General features: G+C 37.6%; 1 protein-coding gene across 1 annotated transcript in view; it reads right to left on the minus strand.

Annotated features, from left to right (window-relative positions):
- The window catches only part of ADCYAP1R1 (ADCYAP receptor type I), a 133437-nt gene that overhangs the window by 14110 nt on the left and 107095 nt on the right, over positions 1–12232 (minus strand). Inside the window, exons 12-13 of the mRNA XM_008502214.2 lie at positions 9247–9316; positions 8210–8301 (exon numbers count right to left, since the gene is read on the minus strand). Of these exons, the coding sequence (XP_008500436.2) occupies positions 8210–8301; positions 9247–9316 (162 nt within the window). The remainder of the gene's footprint in view (positions 1–8209; positions 8302–9246; positions 9317–12232) is intronic.

Genomic DNA, 12232 nt, shown 5'->3' on the forward strand with positions numbered 1-12232 from the left:
AAGCAGAGACACTGAGGGGAAATTAAACTCCTTTTGTTTATGGTAGAGGTAAAAATGGGAATGGTAGCAGAAAGGAAATGGAAGACCATGGATGCTGGTGTGCATCAAGCTGTGATGGAAGTTGAAAGGACGTTCAAGATTAGAGATGTCAGAATTATTCCCCATCATCTGCAGTCTTGCAACAACTTCTGCATGACCAGTTGCTTCAGCTTCACGTTTATCTTATTGTCACTAAGCAACTGATTCAAAGAAACAAAGGTGCAAATTGATCTGGGAGAAATAAAATTCCAGATCTATCCCTTTCAGCCTAACAAGGCATCCCAAACAACAGACTTAGGTATAGGAAAAATGGAAGGGAAAGGGAAAACGACCAATATGATCTAATTTGGATGCTCCTGGGTCGGCTCTCCACTGGAGGTTTCTGAAATACTATCTGAAACTCCAAAAAACATTCTTCCCCAGTAAGTTATCCTGATAAAGGTTACAACACTGCATCTTAATCTGCGGGTAATTTGTAAAGACACAAGCCTTAGGCACTGGACATTCTCTATCCTGCTGATCTCCAGGATAATTAAATCTTATCAATACACATCAAAATTAGGTTATTCACTTTCAGGTAGAACAGTGACTTGAGAAACAACCTTGAGGCCTGCACCCCATTTTTTTGAGGAAGGCTTCCTTATTTTTGCCAATCAGTAAACCTGAAAACATGGCAAAAAGTATAATAATACAGAAAATTTAATTAAGTGTAGTCAGTTTTAAATAGAAGAATCCTTACATTTGTGCACATTGCTGAAGTATTTGTGGTCTTTAAAAAGCAATGCTGGATGAGTTTTAGAATATATATAGCACTTCAGATATTCCATGTGTAGGCAAAGACCTATATATATATATCCAAGGACAAAAGCACAGACACAAACTCTTACATATAAATCAGTCTTGATCCTTCAGCTGCTATGAGTGCTGGTACCAGCTATGGCAACCAAGCCAATATTTTAGGAACCAGCTTTGAAAGATTTTTTAGGGCTGAAATATTGATATTTATGCTACTAACATTTGAATGGGAATCCATCAGACAATATTTAGCCTTTTCTTGTGCCTAAACCTCCTCAGAAACAGGGCTGCTAGGGTTAATCCAGCCATTGATAGAACTGTTGGGAGTGCATCAAGCTTTGTGTTACTGTTTCTTTTTTTAAAAATGGAAGGAACATTTCTATAATGCACTGTGGCACAGAGCATGGTATCACTTTCTCTCACAATAATCTGCACATTTCCTTGGTCTTTCTAGAGAGGGAACATCTATTAGTAGCTTCTCTTTTAATGGAAACATGTTCCTTTCCAGTTTGTGGCTTGTTCCTGTCACAGATGGAGAAAAAAAGGTCTGTCTTTTGTTTATTTAGGACAAAATCTCATTCTCTAAGGCTGTCACAGAGCATGGAGTCAAGTGGAAATTTTAAATCATCATTAGAGAACTGTTATGCATGAAACTCAGGTAGATTTTTAAAAAGTCAGCTAGTTCATTAACCATATAAATCAGTGTTGTATCCTTTCCTCTGCTTGTATATCTATTAAAACCACAGAATTGGCCATAAAAATACCTTACAGCAGTGTCTACAATCAGTGTTTAAAGACAAAGCCATCCTATCTGTCATTACAGCTTCAAAATATAAATAACAGGTGTCAGCCTCCATCATATGGACATCACCTGGGCAGGCCAGGGCACCATGGACTTGATTTCAGAATAACAAAAGCAGAGAACTTCTTAACATTGAATTCATCCCAGATGAACTTCCAACCACAAGAATTAAGTTTTTTCATTAATGATTTCAAAATTGGAGCCTACCAAAGCTCTAGCAAAGCACTTGTGTATCATTGGAAATGGATGGAATGTCCTTTAAAAACACTGATTTGCTCTTCTGGGCAAATCCCTCGGGTGTTGCCTACAAAATAACAAAACCACTTTCAAGGTGGACATAATTTTAGATCTGTTCCCATCATCAGTGTAAGATGGATACCAGATCACAGGACAGCATTCAAATCAGAAAACTAAATTTGATAACCAAAGATGTATAGGAGTTTGAGTAGCCCCCTCTGTGCACCATCCCCTCAGCTGTTACAGCTCAGAGGAACGTGATAAACACACTAAATATTCAGTGCTTGTTGATTTTACTTGAGACCACAGTTAATCTATAGATAGGCAAGCAAAACTGAATTGGACTTTCAGTTTCTTTGTCTGAAAAGAGATAAATCCCTGTGTAATTATATTCTTGCTAATTATGGAAAATAGACTACACAAACTTCCATTCCTAAGGAGTACACTTGATTGTTTTCCAAGTCCTACCTGCAATCCAAACAACCACCAAAAAAAAAAAAGCAGACACCAAAAAGCCTCAAACCAACACTCAGAATAATAATATGTCTTGGGAAATGTAAATGAATAGTAGTACTGAATGAGAACATTTTCTCTAGAGCATTAAATAAATCTATCAAGAAGCAGTGAAAAGCTGTCAAAGTAGCAAACACCTACTCTCCTAAATTTTTTTTTTTTAGAAATAAGAACTAGGTCCTTGCTGATCATGCACTGACACCACATGATAATTGTCCATGTTTTCCTTTGTATTTTCTTGTGATGGAAAAGGATTAGCCCAGGACCACCAGTTCCTTTCGTTACTGGGCATCCCAGCACACAACTGATAATACCTGGGCTTAAGAAATCCAAGTGCCACACTACAGAATACACCCATCATCAAATAGCTGCCATTTTCTTGTCAAAAATGAGACTTTTGGCATGAAGAGCCTGTCAATAATTATTAATGCTGGCAGTCTGAGCACTTGCAGCAAGACAAAGCAGTAGCAGAATGAATCATAGAGTGTCCAGTGACTTTGTAGGTGAATTGCAGAGGAGTGTTGTTTACCAAAACATCTCTGTTACAACATTGCTTCTCCTGCCCTAACCCTCTAGGTTGCACCATATGTAAAATCATACCTACCTATGATATATGCCATGTTTCTCCTTTCTTTCCAGCAAGATGCTGATTGGAGGAACGACGTAGACCTGAATTAGCTACAGATATATTTGGGCTTTATTTTCTTTTCATTGAGTTTTCGACATGTGATACAAAATTTATGAAGAATCTGTTAAAGCAAGAGCAGAAACAAGCTTCCCCCTCCCAAATTATACCCTTAATGGTAAACTGGAAATAAAATTAAAAAAATAAATAAAAGAAAAAAGAAGCTTTCTCAGTTAAATGCCTTTGATCTTCAGAAATGAATGAATAAGCAAAGAGCTGATGGAAAGGTGTGGGCCTTTTATATCTCAAGGTTGATTCCAGCATGCATCTACATCATGCACACCTTATTTAATTACAATAGTGGTTGATGGCAGTGACACTGTTAGGTGAGCTTTCTCTATAATGAATTTTGTCTCGAGTGACTCTTTCAGCAGTGCAATAATGCTCATGAAAATAATAGCATGGACTTTGGCTTTTTTGTATTTTTTCTATAGGAATATGGATTTTTTTTTTTTTTTGGGGGGGGTGGGTGGTGGTGGTGTGTGTGAATGTCCTCTCTCTACAACAACCTTACCAAAATGGGGATTCCTATAAGCAGATTCTGACATTCCATATTATACACTATTGGCTGGATTTCTCATGGACAAAACAGTGATGCTTTGCCAGATGAATTTGTTATCTGTCTCCTAACATTCCAGAAAAGGGATGGATGGATGAAAAGCCATAGGAAGAATGTGGGCCTGATGTAAGGCACTGGGTGCTGAACCAGCCACAGTCAGGTTGTGATGTGTTTCTGCTACACATTGGATTCATGGGCTTCTGATGTGGTGCTACTTGCCTTTCAAGCATATGTTGTAAATGTCCTAAAATGATCTCTGTCCTGGTTTGGGCCAGGATAAAGGTGGTTTTCTGTTTCTGTACTTTTGCTTTTAGCTAAGTCCCTTGTAAGTAGTTGCATTTGCTGAAATTAACAGCAAGTTTCTCATGCAGTGTGTGTGCTTTTAGGACTGATAACACTTGATGTTTATAGTTACTGCTAGAGACTGGTATGCAGAGCCAAGGACACAGAGGCCCCACCTGAACCCTCCTTTAGGGAGGAACGGACAAGATAGATGCCAGAATTGACCAGAGTATTCCATCCCATATACGTCACACTCAGTATAAATTTGAGGCATCACGTGGGCCGAGCCAGATCTTTTCCTGTTTCCCTTCCTTCACCCGGCATCCTGGAAGGATCCTGTCTGTTCATCTGCCTGTGGTCCTGATCCGTGCCAGCCCATATCTGTGTGTTCCTGCCTCCAGTTCCCGACTGCTGCCGACTCCAGGAGTCCAGCCTGGACTTTCCCAGGGCTGCCCTACAGCCTCGGTGGTGACGTGAGAATTATTGGGGGAAAGGAGGGAGGAATGTGGTTTCCATTTTCCTGTATATTTGTATATATTTAGTAATTTTACCTATTTATCACTACTGTTTCATTAAAGTTGTGTAGTTTAGTTTCCAACCCATAAGTCTCTCTCCCTTATTCTCTCTCCTTTCTCTATCAAGGAGAGAGACAGATTAATAGAGAGCGTCTGTTATTCGGTTTAATTGCCGGGCCAGTGTTAAACCGTGACAATCTCCTACTTTTGCAAAATATTTACAAGCTGTGCAATTGGAGGCAGTTAAAAATCAGGAAATCCTTTCTGTTAGGAAGCACTTTAAGTAAAATCTCAGTGTATTGAATATCCAGATACAAATACAAGGTATTAAATTTTCTGCTGTAGGGTTAAACATATCATATCCATGACCATGGCACATTCCAACTCTTTATGCAATTCATTCACCATTTATGGGGCAATAATCCTGTCTGAATCATGCAGATAATAGTTGGAATTACTCTAGGAGTACAATCAGTATTACTTTAGCTTTGCCAGCACCTGAGGATCTCAGAACTTCTCTCTCAGATAAAAAATATATTGCATTTGTATTGCTGGATGTTCATCTGTTTTTGCTTAATTTGGTGGAATTATTCAGGACTGACACAAAGTTAACTGAAACCAAACATCGTTCAAGAAGCAAAGTTATGTATTTTTTATGCCTTTGGTAAGTTCAATCCCAACACTGAAAATTAAATAATTACTAGGATGACTACTGGGAGGATGTATAAAAGCCTCTTAAGGTTTGGAGAAAAAAAAATTACAATGAATATTAAAAAGAATGGCTTTTATTTCCTTTTTAGTTCCTACCTCAGCTACTGGGATGTTTTAGATTAATCTAGCCCCCATCTAAAACATCAGTAAAAGAAGCATGAGGTTATTGCTGTCTCAGAATCACACATTTTGAGCTGTTCAATCTGAAATGGGGTCAGCAGCACTCAGGCAGCTTTGAAGGGGGACTGGATGTGTGAAGAAAGATTGATTAGTTATGGGATGGGTAGTGAATGACTGAACAGATAAGTAGATCAAATGAAAGTTTACAATCAGCAAAGCCTCTGGCTGCTGCAGAAAATGGTTAGTAATTAGCTCCATGCTTCCAAGTTTTTGAAAGCCTGAATGCAAAGAGTAATGCATCTGGATCATCAGGTTATTGAGAGAGAAATATGATTTTTTTATGGGAGCAAAGCACTGACTATTGTGCTGTAAATTATACAAATTACTGTTTAGGGGATTTGCTTTCTTTTAAAACAAGTTTTCCAGTCTCTAATGGCTACATTGCATTAATTAAGCCTTAGTTCCCCACTAGTGAACTCTTCTGTTGTGTTCATGTCATAGCTTGCAGCTAACTCTGGGAGTGGGAAATTTTAATAATGAGTGTACAGTGGTAACAATATATAATTAATCTTTGAATTTAAGCCCATCCCCAAGGCTTTTAATGCCTAAAGCTGGCTTAAGTGATTTGCAGAACTATGACAATAGTGCCTATAAAATAGAACAGGAGGAAGATTTTCCTAACAAAATTTATCCTTTAATGTGCCTGAACTTAAATATGTACTATATATATAAGAAGAAAATAAATCTTACTCAAAATCAATAACCAATTTTTTGTGGGGTCTTTTATTTGCTTTGTTTGATGATGGATGTCCTGACTAAAGGGTTTATTTCAAAAAGTGGAAGATGAGTAGCAGAGTAACTCTCAATCACTACTGCAGATATCTTATGCTCTTGCCTTCAGAAAGATGCTGAACATCCTTCTTCAACCACAACTGATTTGTCCCATGTACCAAAGGCAAAAATATGTTGTACAATAAAGGTCTGAATGGAGAATTTGCTCTGATGGGATGACATTTAATCATTTGAAACAGCAAAATAGGACATGGAAAATGCTCAGTATGGACCACAGTCTAAATGCCACAGAGATTTCAATATGGTGACAGAACCACACTATGATCTCTCTCATTTTTTTTTTCCTTCATTATAACAGCTTTCTTTTTATAGGATCTGTGTGCACAAACATTGAATATGCTTGGTCTATACCTGCATAGACTTATTTATTTAATTTTTTTTTTATTATCTCTGTGTGACTTTTGTTGAATCTGTTTGGATAAACAACACTCCACTTCATAACACATACATAAATGCAAGTTCAATTTATACACACCCACTTATAAAGTTGCAAAAAAATATGAAAAATAATGGCAGCGAATGAAACAGAAAATATGATGTTTTTCTCTTGCTTTTGGTGGCTAACTATACACATAGGAAAAATATCAGTAAAACCCAGTCACCATATTGATCAAAAATGACAAGGATGTTTTATAATCTGGGTAAATCACTGCAGTCTATGGCATGCTTTGCTTCATATGTGAGAGATGTGCATCTGACATCCAACATGCACTTAGCAGGTCTTAATCAGAATTAGCTCTGCATATCTTGGATGCTAATTACAATCTAAGAGTCAGTGGATGACATCCCAGTACATGGAAAACCTTCATGCAAGCCCTAGGCAAACCATGCATACCATTAACCCATTCACTACACTTTCTCCAGAGTGTTAATTCTGAGATATATCCACTTCCAGAATTAATGTATAATATAATTTATATCATTTATAATATCATTTTTGTGGAAACACAGTTTAGAATAAGCTTCAAGGGCAGCACTTCCAGGAAGTGGATGTCTGACTGCAGATATAAAAAAGTTATGCATATAATATTATCAAGTCATGAAAATGCAAACTAGACAATAGGAAAGAAGGGAAGAAAAATAGGCAGCTAGAGGACCTATTTTTACTTATTTATATACTAGACAAATTGTCACCTGAGTTGTCAAATTTTCCTGACATTTATTTATATGATATTTAAATTATCATTTAGATGGGTGATATTATAGAGTAACTGAGTCTACTTAAGGTAGAAGTGATCACTGGATAATTTTTTTAACATGTTCAGCAAAATAGGGACTTTCTATTTTACTTTGATGTCTTTAATTTTATTTATAATTTCCATGATTTTGTTGGGGTTTTATTGTTGTTTTTTTTTAACTCAGGAATTTAGTGCTAAATCAAATAGTCTTACCTATGTTCACAAGTGCTAGAAATCACTACAGCTCCCAAAAAATCACAAAGCAAATGGTGTTCAGGCTGAAAAGCCAAGAAAACACCAGATGTACTGTCACATAACCTGGTTATTCAAAATTATCATCATTTTTATAGGGAGAATGACTTCATGGACTCAAAATGAGAATGACAATCATCTCAAATGGCCAATCTCTGTCCTCTCATGAGGTGGAAACTGAGAAAAAGGATGTTGGCTTTAAAAAAAATGTAAACCACAATTTTTTAAAACTTCTAAATGTCTAATGTGGTGCCTTGGTAAGCACTTCTAGGTCTGTGGGGGGAATTTTTGGGCTAAAATGGAATATATTCTAGGGTACAAGAAACATGGACAAAAGCAACTTCAGAGGCTCTTCCTAAATTAGAAGGCAGATCAAATCTTTCACCAAATTTCACTGCTTCTAATGAACTTTAGACCATGTCCCTGGGAGGTATGAAGCACAGCAGACTGTTCCATATGCCTGTTATTTTCCAGATAATTCCAGATAACTGACCTCTAAAGGCTTTTGGATTTATTTTTTAATAAAGGTCAATTCAACCAAAGCATTTTAATAGATCCTGTGACTCTTTGAAAATCAAATTAATTCAACCAAGGTGTCTTTTTGACTTTGTCTTTTTTCCTATGTGTATATTAGAAATCTGATCTGATTACTGCTTTATTTGTACTTACAAGTAAATGCTGGATTCATTGCCCCCAATATCAGGTGACTGGAGTTTCTGCACAAGTATCACAATTATGCCAATAAAAAGCACAAAGTTTATCTAGAGGAAAAAAGAAAGGGAAAAAAATTATGACAATAATGTATTTTTTTCAAGTGTGAGAATGAGACATTTCCATTGACTTGCAGGTTTCATTGTTTTAGTATTTCCAATCTGCAGTCTACAAGTTTTATAGGATCAGGGGTATAGAGAAAAGTTGTCAAGGGTCTTATTGTCCCTTTTCTAGGCAAAAATTATCCCACTTGCAGCAGCTAAAATAAGGCAGAACTTCCTCATTCCCAAGCACCAGATGAGAGAAACACAAGCAAAATTATTTCAACATTTTTCATTATCAAGCAGTGCAAAGAAGAAAAAGGAAGATCCTTGCCCATCAAAACCATACAGCAAGGATGTCAGCAGTGAAAGAATCTTTAATTCCCACTCTCTGAACTAAGACCCTTATCAGTTTAGTAGTAATTATCAGTCATTATTTAGTGTCTCCTCTTCTCTGAAAGTCCTGAATTGTGTCATTTTCCCTCTGGCCCAAGATAAGAGGACCTCAAATATGTAGCTGTGAAATGAGTTCCATTCAGTACACTCAGTCCAGTTTCCTAGTAACTGGCATCAAGTATTGGTTTAGGTGCCCTGGGTTGTCCCACTTGGGCTGTGACCCCAAATGACACAGGATTCCTACACACCCCAGGTCATGTCTGCCAGCTCCTGTCAAATGCTCCATATTCTCTAGGGTCTTATTCATAGAATTATTATCTATGTGTAAGCAACTGTGTAACACTTTGTCTACTAATTTAATAAAGATTACTAATTTAAATAAAGATTTTCTTAATAATAATGGAATTAGCAGTATGGATGGCAAATGGTGGACATTCAGACATGCTGCCCAGTAGTCCAGGACAGCTGATGCAGCATAGTTTGTAAAGCCATTTGAACCAATTTGCATCATTTTCCCTAAAAATTATAGAGGAAGAACCTCTTCCAAGTGCTCCTTACCATGATTGATCCAACCACAGGACCCTTGATCACCCACCACAAGGCTGTGTTGTCATTCATGTCCCAGCAGCTGCAGTCATTAAAGAAGGAGTGGGGTGAGAAAAGAGAAGGAAAGAGATCATAAAGATGTAACAAGGAAGTTGATAAGTTTGCAGTTTTTAAGGGAGCAGAGAGAGGGAGATTGGTTTTCCTACTAAATTATTTCATTTGGGTTCAAAGGCACCAGTTCCTTAGTCTGGCCCTTTTATAATTTGTTCTTATGGCCTTTGCCCAAATTATCTAAAAGTAGCATAAGTATTTTTGTGGCAATTTCAGTGGGAGCTGTTAGTAAACACTTTGGCCATTTGGAAAAATTCCTTTCTGTGTGTTTCTGTGTCTGTAGACAGTTCAGCTGTACAATTGTCCCTTTGGAAGAACAACTCAGCAGGTGGAAAAAGAGATAGGATACCTTGAAGTGTAAGAAATGGTTATCCCAAAGTTGGATATCTCAGTTACTTTCCCAGGGTTAAAAGACAGAAATGTTGGTTCCTGACACTGACAGTATATGAGGATATACTAGAGACTGGTTATATTGACATATAGGAATGATTTTCCAGTCACTAGGCTGCCAGGAATGAGGATTTGTCTAAGAAGGTTCAAGTAGAGGTTGGGGTCAGCTCCTTTTTTAAGCTCTTGAGAGTGAGAGATCATAAAAAATTGGCATTTCTCTTTCAGTATTTAAAATCTTCTTCCAGGCTCTCCAAAGGACTCAAATGAAGATTATTCCATACAGTTGATTTGGAAACATCCTTTTGTGGAGCAAGCTAATTACAGGACCCATGAATGTACGGGGGTCTTTAACTGTAACATACATTTTTAAAGCTAGAAAAACAGTGGTAATGAAAAAAAAAAAATCTTTTTTCTCCTGTTACACCAGCCCAGGCTACACTATTTTAAGTCATTAAGAATTGATGGTCAGTGAAAAAAATATCTTTTGTTGGCCTTTGCTTTCTTCCCCTCGTGCTTCCTTTTGGAAAACATAAAGTAATGGAAAAATATCTACTTTGTACCTGCAGTTCTGAGTAGGAGGATTTCCCTCCCACTGGGACAACAGCCAGGAGTCCCAGCAGTCGTTGTCATGGTGCTTTTGCTAGATGCCAAGAAATAATTTGAAGGAACATAGAGCAATAAACCACTGCTGATCTTATGAGAGCATTAAATGCAACTTCTGTGCCTTTGTAATGATAGCCTGGTAACATCTGGGGGATAAGTGAAAATCTTTTGTTTAAACAAAACCATGTATGTGTGCGAGTGTAAGGAGGGCAAGCTAAAATTCCATCATCAAAGTGCATATGTTGAAGGAGTTGAGCAATGCCTGGTTTAGAAATTTTAGTTGAACCTAGGTATGCAATATTTTTATTTTTGTTATGGCTTCCCATAACACCAACAATAAAGATATGTGTGGTAGAGCTGGTGAGAAGAGAGAAAATCCAGAGTTGGGATGTCAAATTTGCATAAAAATAGATTTATTTGCTCTTATTGACAAGTCAGAGAAACTTAAAATCTCTCAAGGATGGTGGGGATTGTCAAATGCAAAGATACATTTGTGAGTTACTTCTCTTTGGATGCTCAACTTAAAATATCTGAAAGGGGACAAATATTCTGAGGGAATTCCTTTCCACCCAGTCTGTAATTCAGGCTCTTTTCAGCTACCAAGAACTTTACATGACAAAACAAATTGCCTTAATTATTACATTTTTAATTCATTGTATGCATTTATAAATTAGGTCTCCTCTTCTGCAAACTACCCACTATTTGCAGAGCTCAGCCTCTTTAAGATGTACATTAAATCTACCCTGAAAATCTTCAGTGCTGGAAGAATCTGGACAAACTCTTAACTTCATCTGGCTGTACAGACAGACATTCATGTATAGCAATTTGTCTGTATAGAAAATAAAGAATTACAGGGGATGGATAGTATCCATTCATCTATGTCGAAGACATCTGCAGCCCAGCTCTGGCTGGGACAGATAAATACTTGGTGGTTGTTTTTTGGTTTATTTTTTCCTCCCTGGTGTATTTTAAATATGTATTTTGGGGAGATGCATTCTCTCCTCCAAACACTTATTCTTCTTACATCTATTCCTCTCTTTTTCCAGGATGTGTTCCCATCAAGCTCAGATGCCAATGTCTACCCTGTAGATGTCAACAATTCAATTCAATATCAAGCTCACACAAAGGTTTTTTCCAAGGATTTTTTTTCTCCAGTCCCTGTGACATCTATAGGATGGATGTGGTAGAAGGAAGACCATCTTCTGCACAGATGAAAATGACCAGAAGGATAAAAAAAACCTCAATGCACCACAAAAAGTCTGTAATACCAATCAACAAGACGTGCCACATAAAGTGGCTCCCTGATTTCTTTCAAATTCATCACTGCAGTGGAGGTCAGACACACAGGATTCTTTTTCAGGATGTATGAAGAGAGGAGAGCCAGTGGGATGGGGTAAGGATGTGAGTTCCATTTGAAAAGGCCAGAGTCTGATCTCTGTTACCTCTCTGGTGTACATCTGGAATAACCCCATTTAATTCAGTAGCACAGCTCTGGATAAACAGTTGCATTTCTCACAAACTTCTCACTGACAGTGAATCAGGAGCTGAAGCCAGGGGAGCTCTGCCAGCTTTAGAAGGAGCAGGCAGGAAGAATCTCAGGCTCAGAATCTGTATTTTAGTCCATTCCTTTGCAACTGTGGTTTCCCAGTTCAGTCACTCCTGCAATGCTTTCAGGCTCCCACTGGCTTCTTGCCCACCCCCAAAACAATGCTGACTGATTTTTAAAAAGTAAGCACTGAGACACTCAGCTAGAATCTGTCTAAAGTCATTGCATGCTAAGTAGTCTCTTTAACAAAAAAGAAAAACACATGAGGGGGGGGGGTGTGTCTTGGGTTTTTTCCTTCTTTTTCCTTCTGCAAGAAATTCTCCCTACCCACAAAATATATGGGCTGTT

Source organism: Calypte anna, chromosome 2, assembly GCF_003957555.1.
Source record: "Calypte anna isolate BGI_N300 chromosome 2, bCalAnn1_v1.p, whole genome shotgun sequence".
Classification (NCBI taxonomy): Eukaryota; Metazoa; Chordata; class Aves; order Apodiformes; family Trochilidae; genus Calypte; species Calypte anna.